This window comes from Rhinolophus sinicus, chromosome 2 (genome assembly GCF_057876585.1).
Source record: "Rhinolophus sinicus isolate RSI-liver-muscle chromosome 2, RSI-T2T, whole genome shotgun sequence".
NCBI lineage: Eukaryota > Metazoa > Chordata > Mammalia > Chiroptera > Rhinolophidae > Rhinolophus > Rhinolophus sinicus.
In genome coordinates, this window is record NC_142502.1 from 32,040,736 (window position 1) to 32,063,602 (window position 22,867).

The window sequence follows — 22,867 nt, forward strand, 5'->3', positions numbered from 1 at the left end:
GTAGATAGAACTGAACTAGCAATAGACAGCAAACTCTCATTTTTGGGGCAATGTCTGTTCAGACATGCTCACCCCACCCCCATCCTGTTCTACTTCAATGTCAGAAGGAAATGAAGCCACAACCAGAACAAAAAGAGCTCTAACACCTTTTGTCCCCTGCCTCCTCCCTCCCTTTTCACTGTTCTCCCCACACAGAGCTCCTCCACCCCAGCTGGGCTCTAGTGTGACATCCTTGCCTGTCTGAGAAAGGAATGATGAGCAGGGTCTGTAACTGCAGACAAGTGATAACCAGAAGCCACAAGCTTCTGTAAGTACCACGTCTGCACAAGACCCAAGCCTGAGCAATGGCATTGTCGCTGGAGGAATTTGTCCACTCCCTTGATCTCAGGACCCTCCCAAGGGTCCTAGAAATCCAGTCAGGTATCTATTTCGAAGGTAAGCACCCTCCTATCTCTTGGCTGGCTAGCAATGATTATAAAGTATATACTCTTGGGGATTGGAGGAGGAAATTGTAATAGAACATATACAGGTATAAGTTCTGTTAAAGGAAAGGTGATTATAAAAGAGAGAACGTAATTAAATAATCAGTGGTCAAGACGCAAGTTTCTTAGAGAAGGGAGAAACTAGATAAGACTCTGGGGTGTATAGGGGCAAGGAATTGAATGAAGTTTCTTGAACTTTTTGTAGGCCTCCAAATAGCTCAACATGAATGGTGAATTATTTCTGCTTTTTCTTTGAAATTCGTTTTAATGCAAGAGTGAAAAGTTAAGTTAGCTTTACTTATCTTTCTAGCATATAAGAAATAAAATTTAGTTTTTCTAAAACAAAAGAAATTTTTAAAAGGATAATGTTTAGAAAGAAAACTTCACCAAACTCTTAACCACTTCTCAATGTTGCTTATGTCAATGCTTCTCATCCTCGTTCCGTAGGGTCCTAGCTCCTAATAATTTAAATAATTACATTCTTATTTAAAAGTATAGAAATTAATGTCTACTAATGACAAGGTAATTTTTAAGAATCTATGTTGAAAAGTCAGAATTCAATTAAGATTATTGAATAATACGTTAGTGTTTCTTGATGTAACTCACTATGTTAATTCAGTAAAAGAATGTTAAAGCCGATAATATATACTCTAGAATCTTTAAGCAGTTAGTTTGTATACATGCAAAGAGTCATTTACCAGGCAAATACATATTTCTGGTCACAAGAGTGGTAAATTAAGGCAGTAGTAGAATTAGATGCAGAAATACTATTGGGAAAGTAACTTAAAAAAACTGTTGGTAGGCAAATATTTCCGGTTCATAGACAAAAGAATGTTTTAGATTTTATATTATGAAATGAAACAAAGGTTGACAATATCAGATCCAACACACACACACACACACACACACACTTACCTGTTGATGCAGGCTGCCATCAGCTTAGTATCGAGTTTTGTTTATTTGTAAATTGATTATTTGAAATCACACCATATTTTTTCATGTATACAATATTATAAAATATATCTTTGTTCATAAGCCAGTCCACATCATTTTTGTCTTATGGTTTTGCTATTGATGCTTTGCGTAGGAAGTCCTTTATGTCTAGGTTACAAAGATATTTTCCTAAATTATTTTATATCAACTTTACACTTTTGTATTTCACATTTAATTTTAATCCATTTGTAGGACCCTTTGCTATAAGGGTCAGAGGGATCCAATTTCAGTTTTGTCCATATAAAAAACTTGATTTCCCAGTGCCATTTACTGAGCTAGCCATTCTTTCTCCATTGATTTGTGTTGCTGCGCCTAAGTCATATCATAAATTTGCATCTGGATTAGTCTGTCTCTTCTATTTCATTAGTCTATTTTGTTTTGATTGTGCTCAAATCACCTGTTTTTGTAACTATGGCTCCAGAATGAGTATCAATATATAATTTATATATAGATCAATCACTTGTTTTTGTTTCTTTTTTCTAAGTTGAATTTCACAGACCTTTTAAATAGGCTTTTAAAGAAATCAGTTAATTACTTAAGAAATTCAACTAGAATTTGTATTGGATTGTGTTGATCTTATAGATTAACTTGGGAGGAACTGACATTTTTATATTGTCTTACAAAAGAACATAGCATGCTTCTCCAGGTGTTCAGACCATCTTCATCATTTAGTACTTTACTACTATGTTATATTTCAATCAATATCTAGATGAATTTTCACCAAGTAAGCACATTTATGTAACCATCACCCTGGACAAGGAATAAAAAAATTAAAGTATTTTAGATCCCATCTGAGGCCCTTTCTCAGTCATTATCCATCATCTCCCTCCCCAAAGGTTATCATCATTATGACTTTTGTCCATTTACAGACTTTACATAAATGGAAAGTTACAGCACACATCCTTTTCTAGTTGGCATATATGTTAAATGTCATCTTTGCAAAATCAATCCATGATGTTCTATGCAGTTTGTTCATTTTGGTGTGTAAAATATCCTACTAGATGAATATACCACATTTATCCATTCTACTACTAATGGACATTTGAATTATTTCCAGTTTAGAGTTGTTACCAGTAACATTGTCATGAACATTCTTGTACATCTGTGTTAACATGTATATGCATTCAGTTGGGCATATAAATATGTGAAATTAACATGTTACATGGTATGTGTATGCTCAGCCTTGGTAATTAATGAAAAACAAGTTTCCCTAGTAGTTATACCAATTTACATTCCCACCAGCAGTATATGAAAGCTCCAATTAATCTATGTCCTTGGCAACACTTAATGTTATAAATTTTCATAATTTTAGTCTTGCTGATTTCTCTATTAAATTTTATAAAATTTTATTATTGATTAGACAAAATATATATGTGTGTGTATATATATATATGTATATGTGCACATGTGCCCACACATACATACACACACACACGCACATTTTGTGGTTCTTGTCCCTTTGTCAGTTACCTGTGTTGCAAATGTCCTCTATTAGTCTCTAGCTTCATATTTCATTTTTAAATGGTATCTTTTGTTGGTTGAAAGTTTTAATTTTAATGATAATATAGTCAGTTTATAATTATTTTATTTTTTATGTTTTGTCAAAGAAATTTTTCTTACCCTAAATTCATGAAGATATTCTCTTATATTATCTCCAGAGATTCTATTTGTTTACTCTCTCCTTAAGGTCTACAATCTACCTAGAACTAATTTTTCTGAATACAGTTTGAGATTGAATTCAATGTTTATTTCTTTCCTCTTATGGAGTCAATGGTGCAGTGACTTTTATTGAAAAACTGTCTTTCTTCTTCTCTCTTATTATGTTACATTAGTCACAAACAGTGAGCATACACATCTGGGTCTCTTTCCACAGCTTCTATTCTGTTCCATTCAGGTAAATGGTATTATTACACCAATTCCATCCTTTCTTAATTAATGTAGGTTTGCACCAATATACAGTATATTATATTATATATGATAATGTGCCGCAGAGCCATGGTTCTTAAATTTGATGGTACATTAGAAACAGTGGGGAGGTACTAAAACGTAGATGCCTGCGTCTGTCCACAAAAGGTAAGAATTTAATTATGTAGGAGATAAGGCATTACCATTAAGCATGTAAACATCTCTCTGATGATTATGACATGCAGCCAAATCAGAGAACTTCTAGTTCTCTATTACTAGATAATAAATTATCTTAATTTATTAATCTCCTTAAACTTTGGCAGCTTGAATTTTCATACACATTTTAGAATTAACTTGTCAACTTCCACAAACTCCCCCTTGACATTTTGATTAGCAGTGAATTGGTTTGGAGAGAATTGGCATCATTTTCAATTGTCTTCTGATCCATGAACCTCATATAATTATCCAGTTATATAGATCTCTTTTCATTTTATAATTTTTTTTTTTGTGGACTTCTTGCACTACTTTTTCAGATTAATTCTTAATTAGCTGATTTCTTTTCCATTTCATTATAAATAATATCTTTTAAAGCTTTCCTTTTCTTTTTGTTGTGTTTGTTGAATTGTAAGACTATATCTTTAGATTATTTTGGATATGTTACATACACATTTGTGTTTTCTGTGAATGTTGATAGGTCTTATTATTTTCAATAATTATGTTTCTTCAGTTAAAGAACTGGCTAGTGCTTCTAGTATAATTTTGAATAAGAGTAATGATAAAGGACTTTCTATTTTCATTCATAACCACAGAGAGAAAGTGTTAATAATTCATGTTTAAATATAATGTTTAAGTTAAAATAGTTTCTAATTTTCATATAGTTTTATTTTTCCATATAGTTAAACAAGACTTTCACTTGTAGAACAAAACCAATTTGGTCATATAACACAGAATTTGGTTTGCCAATTTTTTTTTTTTTAGGACTTTTGTATCTTTTTTAGGGAATGAAATTGACTTAAAATTTTTATTTCTTGTAATTTCCTAGCCAGGTTTTTGTATTGAGTTATGTTGAATTTAGGGAACTTCTTGGGTGGAGTCTTTTTCTGTTCTTCGAAAGATGATGGGCAAATTTGATGTACTTCTTAGTTAAACATGTAGAAGAATTCCAAATGAAGCCATTCTGAAATGGAATTTCTAATGTAGAAATTTTTAAATTATGACTTCAATGTTTAAAATAATAAGGTCTTCCTGTCCATGAGCACAGTTTATCTCTCATTAAAACAAACAAGCAAAAGCAATAAAAACCCACTTTCTAGGTCATGTATTACAGTTTAATAAAATGTCTCCATAGGGATCTGTGTATCTTAGACAAGTGCTTAAAATGAACACACATACACACGTATATATATATTGCTATTTTGACTGATAATCATATTACGCCTTTTCTTCTAATTGGTTATCACTAAAGTGGGAAATGCAAGTAGATTTTAACACTCCTGATCAACTATCTTATTAAGTCTAATAATTTGTCTTTTGTATTTGTTTTCCTAACTATACGGAGGATGCCAAAAAAAGGCATACACACACACACACACACACACACACACGACTTGTATTCATCTTTTTTTATTGGTGTATACTGAATATTACAATTTCAATGCAGTTTTTTCCTTTCTTAAAATGCATATACATTTTTTTGCATCCTCTGTATATTGATGTTATTAGACAATATCAAGAGCTGTATCTTTTCCCTACTATGTTTTACAACTTCTTTTTCTTACCTTTATAGTTTAAGCCAGTATTGTGTTAAGCAATAATGGGAATCCTCATCTTATTCCCAATCATAAAGAAAATGCATCTAAAATTCCTCTACTAAGCGTGATGTTCTAAAACTGGCATTTAACCTTTACTAAATAAATGAAATTCCCATCTATCCCTTGCTTTCTAGGTGTTTTCATAATAAATAGGTATTGAACTTAGTACTTTTTTAAATCATAGATTAAGATAATAATGTGCTTTCTTTCTTTAATCTTAGTTAATGTAAATTACTTTTAAAGATTTTTGAGAATTATTTCATTATATATATATATATATATATATATATATATATATATATATATATACACACACACATACACATATATAATTTTCAAAATATAATGTAGGAGTTTTATATTATATTTAACAATTTTACATTTAATTATAATTGAAGTGATTGAATAGACTCATCTGCTTTAGATTCAGGATTACACTAACTTCCTAAAATGAGCTATATAGATTTTGTTGTTTTCCACCTTTTAAGATAATATATATATATATATATATATATATACACACACATATATATAGTCATCTTTTTTTCTTGGTATATACTGAGTATATTACAATTTCAATGAAGTTTTTTCCTTTCTTAAAATGCATATACATTTTTTAGCACCCTCTGTATATTGATGTTATTAATATAATATAATATAATATAATATAATATAATATAATATAATATAATACTGAGTCTTATATAATGTAAGACCGGACCTTATATTAATTTTTGCTCCAAAAGACGCGTTGCAGCTAATTGTCCAGCAAGGTCTTATTTTCGGGGAAACATGGAGGGGGGAACATATATATATATATATATATGTTTTAAACCCTTCCTTAAACTTTGGTAGAATTCTCCTGTAAGAACTACTGGTACACATAGAATTTTTTGAAGGGAAATCAGAATTTAGTTTTGTTTATATTCTCTAACAAAATGTACTTCTCAATGTACTTCTTACATTGATTTCTAACTTGATATTCATTAGTTTGTTTCTCTGTTTGCTCCCTTGCTGCTCCTTTTTTTGCTTTCTAGGTTAAATAGGCAATCATTTAAAAAGCATTTCTTGATTATTGGTAAATGTGTTTAAAACTTTTTTTCCTCTGACTACTTCTTTAACTGTTTCCCCCCATAAATTTGCCATGTAGTTTTTTTCCCTATTACTCACTTTAAAGTACCATTTATTCTTTCTCAATCAAATCGCTGTTTATTTTATTTATTTACTGATAACATGGGATTTCCTTTAGCTATTGTTTTGCTTTTAATTGATAATTTTGTTGTATGTTGTTAAAGAACAATAGTTTGTATTATATTGGTTTTTATTTTTTGAATTGATTGAATTATTTAATTATTCTTTATACACTTAGATATTTTACTTTACTTTAGATTATTTTACTTTATGGCATGAACTATGTCCTACTTTGAAAATATTTCATATATGCTCAAATAAAGCATCTATTTTGTTGCTTGGTATGATATCTCTCTATATATACCAAATCACTTGAGTTTTTAATTGCTTTGTTCACACCTTGCTCTTTCTGTCTGTTTTTCACCTGCTTTGCTTATAGTTTTCTAAGAGGGTTATGCAAAAAAAAAAAAAAAACAAAAATCCTCCAACAATTGTTCATTTATCTAGCTTACTCCTCATTTCTGACTTTTGTTTGATCGTATTTTTAAGGTTGAGTTTTTGCATGTACTTATGTTCATGAGGGTTACATCTCCTCTATTACTATCATCTTTTTTTCTATGATTCTTTCATTAAGTTCTGTTTTGTTAAATAATAATATTATAATCTAGTTTTCTTTTGGAATATATTTTTCTAAGCATTTTTTCTCCATATTCTGGTGTCTCTTGTTTAAAGTGCAAGAAAATATATTTTTTACCTTCTTTCTGCTTCTTGTATCAGTAGAGGCAGAGGAACCAGGTTTCACCCACCCTGTGGTGATGACTCCATGACAGATTTTTGGGGAAAGTTAGGTTTGAGGAAATTTGAGAAAGCTGATATGAAGTCAGGTAAGGCTCTGTGGTACTGGATTGAATGCTCCCAATTTACAAGCACAGTGATAACAGGCAGCATAAGTATAAATAACATGTTTCTCAAGCACTTATTAAATTGTCCTATTGATATGTAGCATGGGACTGTGGGTTATAAATTCAGGTTTCTGTCTCCTGGCTGTTACAAATAAAACATGATTCCACGGCCAACTTACAACATTCAACATTTGCTTTGTCCCTCTCAAGAAAAATAGGCTTTATTGTAACCTTTAAGGTTGATGTGAGGATTAATTGAGCTATTGTATATAAAATATTTAGCAAAATGACTGGCTCATAGAAATCTTGCAGTGTTATTATTATGATTACCATAATGTTGGTGTATTCTAAGGACAACTGAGCAACCATTTCTAAAATGTAAAACAAAACTAATTTGAATTTCACTACTGCTATATACACCAACATAAAATAAATATGTAGAAAATATTAAAAATTAATACATTAACAATAAAAACATTAAAATATACCATAGAAAAATATTCAACTAGGTACTTTAAAAGTGAAAACATTGAACTTATGAAATAGAAAACTCCCTTACTGAAAAAAAGAAAATAAGATACATAAATGTGGATGAAAGTCAAACTACAAACTGGGAATATAGTCACAATATATACAGCAGACAGAATGTAAATATCTAAGTGTATAAAGAATAATTAAATAACAATAAACAAGAATGAATGTAAAATTTTAAAATGGGAAAAAGATATAAAAGGCAGTTCATGTGCCATAATCATATGTAACCATTTTCAAATTAACTAACAATAAAATACAATAAAGCAATAAATCATTCTTAATCACGTTTTAGGTCACAGATCTTAAAAAGATTCACAAAACCCAATGTAGGCATGAATGTGCAGAAATGAGGAGAAGCACAGGTGCTGGGAATGTAAACTGTTATAGACTTTCTAGGTATCAGCTGGGCAATATACATAAATATACAACATGTGCATAACCATCTGACCTCTAGACATTAATTTAAATATAATTATAATAAACAAAAATAATGATTATACAAAAATGATCATAGCAGCATGTTTTATACACAAATGTTAAGTGAGCCTTAGCATGCAACAGCTTATGTAAATTATAATAATACGTTATCAGGCAGTATTCAAGAGACTAGAATTACAGTGGGGAAGGAAAGCTTATATTGGAGCTTATATTCCAGTGCATGGGACAAATGAAAAGCAAATGATAGATTTAAAATATATACAAGTGCTATGAAGAAGTAAATATATAACAAGTAAAGCAAGGCAGAGGAAAGCAATGATCTTTTGATAGCGTGATCAGAGCACATATCTCTGATGAGATGAAATTTGAGCAGGGGCCAGCATAAACTGAGAAAATGAGGCTTGCACATATCTGGAAGAACATTTCTGCTGAGGATAGAGCAACTGCAAACCACATAACAACATTTTTCATCTAATTAAGAAGCAGAGAGTAGGCCAGTGGGCATAAAGCAGAATAATTGAGATTGGAAGGGATGAGTCTGAGGATGTGAGGAGGTGCACATTTTGTAGGCCTCGAAGGCTATAGAATTACATAATTTGGTACAGAGTGGAGCTGGTGGGGGCCTGCACGATAAGGTGGATGGCAAAGACCACACCAAAGAGCTGATTTAGGAAAAAAGACTTGAATGCTTCAAAGAAAGCAGCTAAGAAAAGATCTGGGAGACGAGTGTTCCAAACAGAGTGAACAGCTGGTGCAAACATCTGGAAACCAAAAGGAGCTTAATCTGTTTAAGAAAGAGAAAAATATCCCTGTACCTCGAACATACAGAAGAAGGCAGAAAGGAGAGTCTATGTTAACGTATAACAGAAGATGTTTAAGGAGTGGGCAAGAGCATTTTAAGGAGTTTAGATTTTATAAGAACTGCCAATGGCCGGTTTTGAGGCAGGAGGTTGATAGGACCTGATTGTCATTTTAGGAGAATCATTGGTTGCTCTTGGGAGAATAGGCGAGAGTGGGGCAAAACTAGATGAGACACATTAGGAGGTCAAGCAGTGATCCAGAAGAGAGATCATGGTGACTTGATTTAGTTTGAAGAGATGTGACCAGTTCAGGATATGCTTTGGAGGTAAAAATGTCAGGACTTGCTAATAAATTTGATATGCATATGAGAAGGAGAAGACCAAAGAATGATTGCAAGAATTTTGGTCTAAACTATTAGATAGATGTTTGTGCATTTGACAGAGTTGTGAAGAGCAGGAGAGGAAGAGGTTTGATGGGGAAAGCAAAAGTGCTGTTTTGACATGTTAAATATAAATATCTGTTATTTATCCAAATGGAAATTTCAAGTAGACAATTGAAAAGCCAGTTTTGACCACTGAATGAGCACATGGCTGGAATACCCCATCCATAATCTAATTGATCAGGGTTTTATTTTAGCACAAACCTTGTCAGTTAAAATAAAAGATCATGTATCCTTAATATTGATATTTATGATCATTCTAAAATATACACAGTAATAAAAATTATAAGACGATAAAGATAAAAGTAATAATATTTTAAACCATTTCAATTTTTTTATATAACTAAATCCATTTTTCTCTCATAAAAGTTAACTTTATTATAATATATTTACTACTAATATAGTTTAGTGAAAGTAATATTACTGAAAATATTATTTTTTATTACTAAGTACTTTAATATTTATGAAAATATTGATAATAATACCATGTAATATAGTGATTCAAAGACATGGTTCTATTTTATTTATTTCGGCACCTGTTTTGAATGCTAGCTCTTAAAGATACTTCATAAAGGTCTAATATACACCATATTTAATACATACTTAGAGCAGATGTATCATTAATGTTGGTGGCTATCAATCTATATTGGAAGTAATCTTCATAAATCTGTCATTTTCTTGGTAGGCTCTGCAATCTTCAATTCTCAAATGCCTTTGTATGCATCTTGCAAAGTTATTACCTATTTTGTGAGAGTTTGTAAGTTAGATTATGATTATTATTAAATCAACTTAACTTGACACATATAAAATTCACTATATGGAAATACTGCAAGTAAATGAATAAGTTATGACAATTCTTTTAACTCTAATTTCTTGGAATTCCTAATCTGTCTCAGTATGTTGTGGATTATGCATGTCATGTGACCACCTGTTGTAGGAAATAGCTAGGACTTTTAAATATCAAATACTTATAAAATAAAGAGTAAATATTAGAAAATCTTTATATAATAGTGTAGTATTGTTTACTTTTCTCATTTGTTTTATGTTGAAATGAATATTAACTGAAGGTATAATATTTTCTTCTCTTACCTCACATCTTGTATACTCTGTGGAATATGTAACTCAGTTTTGAGACTCATATTAGGAGATAACATAATTGCCATCACAAATCCCAGGTTAAAGATCTGGGTAAGCTAGGTCATGAATAATGTACATTTGAAAACCAAGGTACCACTGTAATTATGATACACAGCATAGATATCATGACCTCTGTCATCATCTCATGTTCAATTCTTTTTTTTTTTTTTTCCACCTTCAATTCTTTGAAAGAACAATTTGTAGCCAAGGAACAAATTTGCAGAATAAAAAGGAAAAAAAAAATCATGTTTATTTATTCCAATTTTCTTCTTCTTTTGAATAAATCATAAGATTGCACTTCCCAACATTTTTGTAGCCATAGGACTTCTATTGACCAATGTAGTGAGAGTAGAAGTAATACGTATCATTTAGGGGCAGATTCCTTAAGAACCAGTTCATAATTTAACATATTTCATTCTCGTAGACCATGTCAAAACGGAGTCTTTGACAATCTGGCTCCCTAGATGACTACAGTTATTAGAGAGCCTGCGCTCACCCACCTGTATTAAATTGTAGTGGAATATGAAATATACCTACATTGTTTAAATTGGTAACACATTGAGGTTGTTTATTATCTTATTGGAACCTAAACTTTCCTGGCTGATACAAGTTATATTTATTACTGCTGGAACTGCCCTTATTATAAATTTTAGAAATTAGACATCAGACATTCTGGAGAGAGTCATACAATACCAAGAAACATACTTAGGTTATAATGCTCTCACATGTTCATGGGAAAGTGAGTTCATCACTCTGTATTCAGGGAATATTATCTGTTACTTCTTTAACTACTTTTTTCACTGCTAACATGACCATTCGTATATGTAATCATGTTGGTGTTGACTTAAAAATATGGCAAAACAACTAAATTTGTTTGCATTATGATCTTGTTCAATGAACTAGATATTGGAAAAAAATATTTTTGCTTTACAGAAATAATACATACACACAGCTGGCAAGTTAGAAAACGCAGAAGCACAAAATCACCAATAACTTCATCAAACAGAAAGAAATGCTATTGACATTCTGATGTAGTCTCTTCTAACTTTTATGGAAGTTATAATTAATTTTAAAAAAAAGAAAACCGATGCCCAAATTCCTTTCTCCATGTTTTATTCAGAATGTCATCACTCACCACAACCTCCATATACCCCCTTTATTCAAGCCATTATAAGTCTACAATAAATTACTGCCAGGATTATCAAAGCCACCTAAATGATCTACCTGCTTCTACTCTTTTCACTCCTAAAGTCCATTCTCTATATAGCATAGAGTCATGCTTTTAAATTGTATGGCAGATGATACTGCTCCTCTGTTAAATACCCTCCAGTGGCTCTCCATTTTTTTCTCAAAATAAAAATCTTACAAAGGGTAATAAGGCCCTATACATAGTCTCCTTCTCCCATTATTCATCTGAGTTTATTGTTTAATAATCTTTCAGCCACACTAGCCTCTTCACTGTTCCTCAAACTTGAGAATATTCTCCCACCTTAAGCTTTGCTCATGTTCTTCCCTTGGGCTGACAAGCTCTTCTACCAGACATCAGCTTGGCTAGCTTCTTTTTCTATAAGTCTTACCCTAACCACTCTCTATAATACTGCAAAATTTGCACACCCCTCCCTGTATTCCCTATCCTCCTTATTAGGTTTACTTTTCTTTTTTTTTTTGGGGGGGGAGGGCGGATCAAAACACCTATTACATACTTACATACCATGTAAATTACTTATTATTTTTTTTTCTGTCTTTCTCCATTAGATGTTTCTCATAGCTATATTAAGATATAATTGTCTAAGCCATAAAATCCATCCATTATAAGTCTACAATTCAATAATTTTGGGTAAAGTTATAGAGTTGTACAACCACTGCTAATTTTACACCATTTCTGTCACCTCAAAGAAGTCCCTTGAGCTATATGCCAATAATTGTCACTGATATTCCCAGCCCCAGGCAACCACTCATCTGCTTTCTGTCTATAAATTAGCCTTTCCTAGAAATTTTATATAAAATAAATTGTACAGTATGTAGTCTTTTGCATTTAGCTTCTATTACTTAGCGTAATGTTTTTGAGGTTCATTCTTATTGTAGCATGTATAAATATTTTGTTCCTTTTTATTGCTAAATAATATTTTATTGTGTGAATATACTACATTTTATTTATCCAACACGAGTTAAAGGACATTAGTATTATTTCCCCTTTACAGATATTATGAATAATGTACCATTTTACATTTCTACTTACAATGTATTAGGATTCCAGTTTCTCCAAATCCTACCAAAATTTAGTATTGTCTATCTTTTACCTTATAATCGTTGTAGTATCTCATTGTAGTTTTAATTTGCATTTCTTTAATGACAAATGATGTTGAGCAATTTTCCCTATGCTTATTAGCAATTTATTTATTTTATAAAATATCTCTTCAAATTGTTTGACCATATTTGATTGTTTGTGTTTTTGTTATTGAGTTATAAGAATAATGTCTGTATTCTGTATTCCGATATTTGATTTGCAAATATTCTCAGGTATACAATTGCAAATATTTTCTTCCATTCTGTGGCTTGTCTTTTCATCTTTTTAAAGTTTTCTTTTGAAGAAAATGTTTCAAATTTTAATGAAGTCCAACTTATCAAATTTTTTTCTTTAGTTTTCTTTAGCTCGTTTTTGTTATCATGTTTCCTGACCCAAGGTCACAAAAATGTCCTCCTATGTTTTATCTTGGGGGGGAGGGGGTCTCCTAGATCACATCCAGTTTTGATGATTTTATAGAAATGTAGAAATGGGAAAAACTGTGTTACTCAGTTGTGATTTATTACAGGGAAAGGATATGAATTAAAGTCAGCAAGGAAAAAGGCATATAGGGCAAAGTCCATGAGAAAACAGGCATGAGCTGCCAGTTATCCTTTGGCATATGGTTAGTGCTTGATTCTCCTAGAAATGAAGTCTCATGACAGGGACAAAGTATTTCCAATTAGGGAAGCTTATTCGTGCCTTTGTCCAGGATTTTTATTGGAGCAGTCACATAGGCATAGAGTATTTGTGTGACTGACCTTAGCTACTGAGTTTCCTTCCAGCCCCTCAAAGGTCAAGTAATACAGTGTGATCCAGGATCATCAGATGAACAAATAGAAGCATTCACCATAAATCACATTGTTAGCATAAACTGTCTGGTCTGACCCCATGTCCCAGATATGCAAAACTCTCTTATCTGGTAGGATATTCCAAGGGCTTAGATGTTATTTCTCAGGAGCCTGTCAAGACTAGTCCTTTCTTTGAAATATGCAGGGTTTGAGCACCCAAGTGTATGGAGTTAACCCTTTACTACACAGTTTTCTTTGGGAAGAGTTTTACCTCATACTTTCAGATGTAATTTCCTTTTGAGTTATTCAGAATTTTCTAACATTAAATCCATGTAATGGAAGAATTAACCAATTTTCTACACAGTTGCAAAGTATGCTGGGAGCAACTCAGGTAGAAAAGACTTTCTCTGGTTGGGTGAGGTGAGCGAGTTGGCCAGATATCTGTATGAATATCTTTCCAAACTAAGAGAGTATCTTTATCAAAATGTTATGGCATAAATGTGTTGACATATTTCAGAAAAATTTGAAACCAGTGAGACTGGATGAGGGGGAGAGTGATCAGAAATGACAACAGAGAGGAAATGGTGGAGAATCACATATGGTCCTTTTGGACATTGCAAGAGTTATATACTGTTAGAAGAATTGGAAACATAGAGATTAATTGGAAACACGGAGATTAATTTAAATTAGTTCTAAATTAGCAAACACAAATTAAACAATGCTAGAACTCTTCACTATGCATTTAGACTCCATGACCCATTTTTTTCACTATTTATCAGGGAGAAACTGATGAAACCACATATATATTTGCAGAAGTCAGAGTATAGATTTGCTTAAATGAGCCCATAAATATAATGCTATAATAAAAAAGTATTACTTATAGCAGCTTTAAATATTATGAATATGACTTTCCCCTCTTGGAAGGTAAGATTTTTAAATATCATGTTTCAAATATATTAAATATATTTGTTTTTCCTGCCAAAATATGTTAAAGTCATTGAAATTATTCCTTAAAATTGTATATTTATTTCCTTCATTTCTTCCTTACTTGTTTCTTCCTTACTTCTACAAAATGAATAAAGTATGATTCTTGCTCTTAAGGACTCTATAGGACAATAAAAGGAGATAGATTTTTTTTTTAAAACCAATGTTTATTATACAACATGAAGTTTCTCTAACAGGTGTAAACTGTTCTGAGAACATTAGGAAGAACACAACTTACCACCCAAGAAATCAGAGAAAGCTTAATAAGAGTTGGTGATATTTTTTGCTGGGGCTTGCAGCCTACATAGAAAATGAGCAGTAAATAAGAAATTTTCAGAATAAGAGAGAAGTGTTTAAAAGATTATATAAGTTTGAAAATAAGTTCAAAATATGGTCCAAGAACCACTCAGGGGATAGTAGATAAGTAAATAATTTGTGGTCATGTTTTAAGTGGCTTCTGAACTATAGTAAGGATATTGAATTTATTCTGCATTCAATAGCAACCTATAAAATAATGTTATTTTTGTAATGTGTTTTCCTGATTACAAATGTTAAATTCGTTCATTGTAAATAATTTGAAAATTATAGAAAAAGCCAAAGCTTTTCTGAGATATTTAAAGGAAAAATAATGTCGGATGAGTAAATTAGATTCTAGCCGAGGTTGACTAGATGGATTTGAATCAAACAGTAAAGAGCTAATCGTAGCTACAGATAGAAGGGAAGAGACAGAATCTATGGTCTTTTGAGTAGAATCTTCTGTACGTGACAGCTTATGAGAAGCAGAGAGCAAAAGGGAGGTACCAATTGCAGGCCTGAGGTTCCTGGACTAAGAAAACATGGTAGATGATAAAAATGTTACTTGAGTTACTACAAGAGCAGCAGTATTTTTGAAGATGGAATCATGAGTCAGTTCTATTCCAATGAGTTTGAAGCTCCTATAGGATGTTCAGAGTCCAGAGTCCTAACCATTACACAATGTGTCCTATAGGATGTTCAGATGCAAATGAACACTAGACTACCAAAAACATACATCTGAAGTGAAAGGAGTTGTAAACTTGTTAGGTTTCACATTATAGATTTGTAAGTGGGTGAAAGAAGCCTTGTTATTTCAGGGATTGCCATATTGTCCATGTGAGAAGAAATACGTGGGTCTCAATGAACAACATGGGAGTTATGGATAAGAGCCAGTCAAAAAGGAAAAAAAAACAGTGCCAGTTGGAGGAGAAGCAGGAGAAAGTGGGGTAGTTTGTTGATGAAAAGAAATGACATAGAGCATTAGATTGAGAGAGTATCAAGGATAAATAATAAATAAGAAATTTTCAGAATAAGAGAGAAGTGTTTAAAATGTTATACGAGTTTCAAAATTCAAAATATGGTCCACGAACAGCTCAGGGAATAGTAGGTAGTTAAGTAATCCGTGGTCATGTTTTAAATGGCTTCTGAACTATAATAAGGATATTGAATTTATTCTGTATTCAAGAGAAACCTAGCACGTAGTTTATATTAGATTATTAAAATGATTATAGCCCTAAGTATTGAAGGCTTATTATGGGCCCATTCCATTGTCTTTGTATAGAGATTTGATTGTGTAAGCATATATAATACATATATAAACTTATTTTATATGTGTGTATATCTATACATAAATACTTGTGAACATATCTAACGTATGCATATAACATATAGAACATACCGGGGTGCCAAAGAAATGTATACACATTTTAAGATAATGTCTCTTAGAATGTGTATACATTTTTTTAAAAAATGTTATATATGCTCATCTACGTACAAATTTAGTATATATATATATATATATACACACACACATATATATTTAATCTCATTTAAACTATTCAATTTATTATATTTATAAAGACATTTATTCCCTGGCCATATCTTGTGAGATTATTTCCATTTTCAAGTCACCTATTTGCCATATTACCTACATATGCCTCAAGGATAAAACTCATAGCAAAGGTTATTCTTGCTCTGCCCACCTGAAGAGTTTGTGAAATTCTACAGTGAATCCTATCATTATAGAACCAGCAATTTTTTAAAGACATATTATAAAAATTTACTAATAGCAGTTTGACTATACAAATTGGGTTGCTAAAATAAAGACACATGAGAAATAACTAGTATTAGTTATACGTTTGTTTTGTCTTTTAATAGCTTATTATTGAACTACAACTGCATTTTGATAAGTATGACATTGAAGTATTAAAACTGGTTGAATACGTATATCAAATAATGATACTTAGTGAATTATACATTATATGAACATGACTTTTACGAATTTGATGCATCTATCAATGTTCATATGGCAACAAATTATGCCTATTTTAATGCCAACATAATTATTTTATGGCTAATTGAATTTAATATTCTTCAGGCTTAATTTAATCAGCTAGGAACATGGTAAAATCAGGGAAAATTATAGCATTATATTCAATTTGTATTCACTCATATTTTATAGGCTTTACATTTTCAGACAAAGCAAACATTTTTTTCCACTTTTTAATATGTGTTTACAACATTGATTTTGGTTTACAGACTCAAAAGGAATGAAATTATGTAAAAGTCTAATAAAATATGGCCTATCATATTTTTTAAAAAAGAATTTTAGCTAAAAGAAAACAGAACACCAATATTTCTCTACATGAGTGTATATTTATAAAGATTTGTTAAAGACAAGCATTAAATTTCTATAGTATAATTTTCCTACATGTTTATAACATGTTCTCTTGAGCTTCACTGGTATAAAACTGCTTTTGAGATTCAGGACAACCTAAGTTCACAGATGTTAAAAATTGAAAATTTTTATATGTAAGCTTGAAAATAAAAACTTAGTATGTTCCCAGATTTAAAATTGATAATGATTTATTAAATAAATCTAAATTTGCTCTCTTTATGTTAGTGGCATACAGTTGGACACTAAAATGACTATCAGAATGGAATTTGAAAACCTTAAATGTTCATTTTAGAAATATATATTGGAATATACAATTTGGTGATATGCAAAAATTACATTTATGACTACATTCTTTAAGGCATAATCTTGTTTGAAATGATGCTGATTCTTTTTCTATAAAATCTTTGGAACCATTTTTTATCTAAGACTTGATACTTCAGCTACTGTTTGATTTGATTCCCAGAATGCTTTAGTGCACACACTACAGATCAATAAAAAATTACCTTTCAATATAATTAAACATTATATTTTAAAAAATAAGAATCAAAATATTTGAAGTTTAAAAATGTGAAATAATTTAAAAAGTTTAGTTCATTTGTGTGTGTGTGCTTGACTAGAATATATTTTTCCCTAAAATTTAACGTAAGCAGGACTTATTTGGGAGGAAAATTCCATACATTAAGAACAAGTAAAAGAAGCTCAGATTAAGTGTAATTTCAGCTGTATTATTTTCAAAAGCTGTAGAGAAAAATAACTGCCAGAAAGTGTTTGTGTTATTGAATTGGAGATGTTCTAAAATGTGGACGTGGTGTACAATGGAGTACATTATTCCCATCTATAGTAGAGTGCTCACATTTAAAAATTTGTAACTTATTTGTTATGAAGTACCAAACTTGGCTATGCAACACAAAGTTAACAAGTGGAGTATGGCATATGTTTCTGTATATAATCATATAAATATAGACTGTTCATATGCTTTCTTCATTTTATAAGTATAAAGAAAAGACTGAGAAAAAGATTAAGTAAAACTTATACTTTGTATTGGCTGCTAGATTTCAGATGCTATGAAATGGGCATTTTGGTTAGAGATCTTAATTACCTAAATTTATTTTAATAGGTACAAATTATTGGTCATTTATTTAACAGTTAACAACATTTACTAAAGGAAAGAAAATTAAAACTTTTGCCATAAATATAGTAGTTTATGTTTTTGCATATCATGGTACTGATAAATTTTGTTAGGCATTAGTAAATGAACTAAGAGTAAGTATTGAAAATGGGAGCAAAAGTAACTTCAAGTAATGTGTAAAAAAGTCTGAAAAATTATTTTTAGAGAAGTCTATCTTTGATACAATAGTCAAGCTCTTGAATATAAAAACATTAGATTTTAATCAAGGCATCTACCTTGTTTAACACCTAATAAGCATTTGGAATCATTACACCTTTTTAAAACTAAGATTCTACCAAAGCTGTGAGATGAAATTTACTTAAATAAAACATACACCTTTTTCCTGTGAAATAATATTTTGTAAATTACAACGAACAGTCATTATCTGACAAGACTTTGTTGTTCCTATTTTAAAGAAAAAAAATTATGAGGAAATGGGATACATTTTCTACTAATCTGTGCAATGAAATTAGCCCTCCAATATTCTATTTCTTATGAAGAAAAATTAGGTCTAAGAGTTTTACTGTAGGTTAGAAGGGTTGGTTTTAATGATTCAGCATTTGTGTCGGTTAAGAACACCTGCCTCATAAACGGTGTGTGAATTCTAACCACAGACCAAAAACCATTTTTTTGACTTCTCTATTGACATCAGAAAAAGCTTAAAGCATATTTAGAACAATATTTTCCAGAACTCCTCAAATCAAATCATGTGTTTGAATTCACTGTTTATTAGCAGAGAGCACTCTTGATTTTGAACATTAGTAACATAGTTACTAAATTTAAATATATTCCTATTTAAATATAGTGTATGTATTTATTCTAGTAATTTTTAAAAAATCAGCAACGATATAGCATGTTCATAGAGTTTATAGAATCGTGACACTAATGGAAATTTGAACTTGTCCTTGATCGGACACAAGCTGGCCTGTCCTCCCTTCCATTGCCCTTTGTACTTCAGTCAGATGAGAATGGATACATTTATGGCTCTTTGACAGTAATGTACTTTGAGTACACATTATGTGCGTAGTAAAATATGAAGGGGGGCGTATAAACTAAAACCTACTGCCATCAAGTTTTTCATTCAAAGGACAAATAATTAACAGGATAATAATAGAGATGGCATCCCCCCAAAATTCCAGATCAACTAAAGACGCATTGCAAATTTTCAAAAAATCGGGTGGCTTTGACCCCGGTGATTGGGCTAAACCTACGTAGGACGCAGTGGGGGCAGGGGCGAGCTCCGGGGGTGAAATGTAAATTAGAGCCGCAGGAGAGGAGGATTAATGCAGGCACAGCTCCGGTGGGTCTATTGGGAAAATACGCAACAGTGGGACCAGCCTAGAAAGGGTGGGTTGTAGACCAACTCTAAGACCAACTCAGAAAGGCGCGTCCGGTCGGAAACGGAGCCGGCAGCTCCGGCTCCTGAAAACCCAGCCGCAAACTGTGCGGATGCGATGCCACCTCCACTCCCACCGCCCAGCTCTCACCACCCCTTTCCTCTCCAGGTGCTTCAGAGCCGCAACAGCAGAATCAATTTCCCTGACAGCCCTAACAATACATTTTCTTTTTTTCCCTATGCCCTGCCCCCGCATGATCTGTCCATTGTTTTAAAAAGTAATTTTCTACATTTCTAATGCATTTACTCTTTTTAGAACTAGACAGCATTCTAGACCAACACAAGTAATCTCATTTTATACAACAGAGACCTATTTAAAGTCACATTTTTGTGCAATTATTCCATTCACCAATTATTAACAAAGTGACTAAAACTTCCTTTTTTCCAGTAGCAGGATCAACAATTATCTTTCTTAATGATACTTAAATATAAGGAAATAGATAAACAATGAAATGAACAAATACATCTCCAAGAATATCCATTTATTCAGCTGGCACTCTGAGTGGCTACGTTATAGCTGGCAGTATGCTGAATTTGCAGCAACAAAGCTCCTGAAATTACCACAACCTTCTCAAAGTCAAGGCCTCCTCATAACAGTTACAAAGATGTGGCATGACCAGCTCTACATAAATATGCTCAACAGGTTATGTGATCACTCCTGGATTGATACGGTTTTGGTCAGCTGTTAATTACACCATTTGAATTTTCAGATAATGTACCTAAAGGGTACATTTTTTTCTTAGTATAGAGATAACACGATTTGAAGACTATTTTTGAATTGACATTTAATAAACTACTTATCGTAACACATGCTTTAAAGCTTAACTGAGTGCTTTAAACCACAGAAGACAGAAGTAAGAATGGAAATTTTAATTTCTGCTCTTAAGAATGTTCTCTTCTTACTTGGAACAAGAAGCTATTTGTTTGCAAGTTCTCATTAAAAATTTGACAGTGAAATCAACTGCTGATGGCTGCCATTCATCTGACAAGTGACCTTGTAGGATTGTATTTTTATTGTGGGGCCTCATGCTGGTTGCTTTTCTAATTCAGATTCCTTTGAAAAACAAAGTTGAATTATTCAAGGAAGCACCCTGTTTTTAAAAACTGCAGACTCACCCCTCAGTAAAATGTAACCCACTGATGAATATTAATTTCATCCTATTTATTAAGAGTAACTTAAAAAAAACTCATGCCAAACTTTCTGGAGAAAATTACTTTTGTTGCAAACTGACTAGAACTGATTTGGTCATTTATCATTAGATTATTTTTGGTAGATATTGATAGCCTTCAGTTCTTGGAAGTGCATGGTCTCATACATTGAAAGAAAACTTTAAATCAAATTTTGCCAAATGTAAAACATTAATTTGCAAGCAGGCATAAAAAAACAGTTATATGACCTGTGTGTCAGCTTGATATAGTCCCAGCTATTTGTCTTTTTAGATGCTCTGACAGCACCTTCCATGAAAGATTCGTTAGAGATTTCTGCAGCAGTATTGCAGGACCGGTATCCAGCTACCCTTTTAGTTAGATGACAGACAGAACTGCTCTGAAGCAGCTGCTGGACCAGGACAGTGAAGCACCGGGTCTACTGAGCTCACTAAATTCTTATAACCCTTCGCAAGAACAGGAGCACCTATGTTACATTTGGAGCTCATCAACACCTTTTGAACACTCACTTCACCAGTGAAGCAGTCTTACTGCTATCCATTATTGTCATAAAGAGAACTTTTATGTTAATAAGAGGTGATACCTGTGGCAGTTGTTTTAAGAGTATAGACTTCTGGTTAATCTTTTACGTGTTAACTAGTCATCCTGGGTTTATATTTCTGATTAGTATACTGCACACGTTGACATTTTCCTCATCTCTTTCCCAAGGCCAGAGGTTAAACTGTCTATGTCTGTGCTGAAGTATTTTAAGTAAATTACATGTGCACTATAATAATCTTAAACATTTATCTTCACTCATGTCCCAGATGCTCTATTCCTCTCACTTTCAGAGCCAGTCCATCCATAGAGTTGTTTTTGTTCTGTTTTGTTTTTACTTTTATAGTTTTAACTAATCTTAAATTTGTATGATTTCCCAGGTTGACATATGTAGTTCTGACTTCCCTTTACCTATTTAATGATTTGTAAATATTTCTCAAACCTAAGTAAAATTTGGAATCTACTAGGGAACTTTTAAAATAATTACCAATTCCTGAGTTCCATCGTGGTGAATCTGACTTAGTATTTTTGGAGCATAGCCCAAGAATCTTTATTTTTTAAATGTTCCCCAGTTATTTCTGGTGCAGACTGTTGTCAAACACTTGTTCAGGAGGAACTAACTAGATTGGACCATCTCTGCTTAAGGATGACCATTTGACATTAGAAATATTATGGCAAGAACTGAGCTTGGTGTTTTTTCCCCAGTATTTCCACATCTGAGTACACCATCATTCATTGGGTCTCATTTTTCTTATTTATCTTTCATTAGTTCCTGAAGGGCCATTTCAGTGTTTTGAGGTGTCATCTTATTCAGGCTCTTCTCACTGCATGCTTGCATCACTGCAGCAGTAACACATCTCATTTCCCCTGTTGTCTTCAGTTACTCTGCAAGCAATTCTCAGAACTTTCTTAGAACAATCGCACCATATTGCCTGAAGTTTGAGTCCATGTTCCTTAAATTCTCTCCAGCCACTGACTTTTTCTTTTGTAATCATATCAGCTTGGAAAGACAGTTGATGTCAGATAATGCTTAAACACATGGTAATTTGTTTAAATCTGAAAAGTGATATGTGTACTTTCTGAAGTGCCCTTTCCATCAGTATTAATAACCAGCCACCCAGATCCACCCCATTCTGCCGTAGTGACACATCAACTGCTACGTATGTAAGAGGTTATACTCTAAATTGTTGTTGACTTCATTAGCATGAGAGGGCAATCAAGGTGACAGAAGGATGCTGCAATTACCAATGCTCTGAAGCACTTTGCCATATCAAG

General features: G+C 32.1%; 1 protein-coding gene across 2 annotated transcripts in view; it reads left to right on the forward strand.

Annotated features, from left to right (window-relative positions):
* Positions 1–209: 209 nt before the first annotated feature.
* THEMIS (thymocyte selection associated) overlaps positions 210–22,867 on the forward strand; it is a 176,570-nt gene continuing 153,912 nt past the window's right edge. For both annotated transcript variants that reach the window (XM_074333551.2, XM_019729460.3), the window contains exon 1: positions 210–435. In XM_074333551.2, the coding sequence (XP_074189652.2) occupies positions 345–435 (91 nt within the window). In that variant the 5' untranslated portion in view covers positions 210–344. The remainder of the gene's footprint in view (positions 436–22,867) is intronic.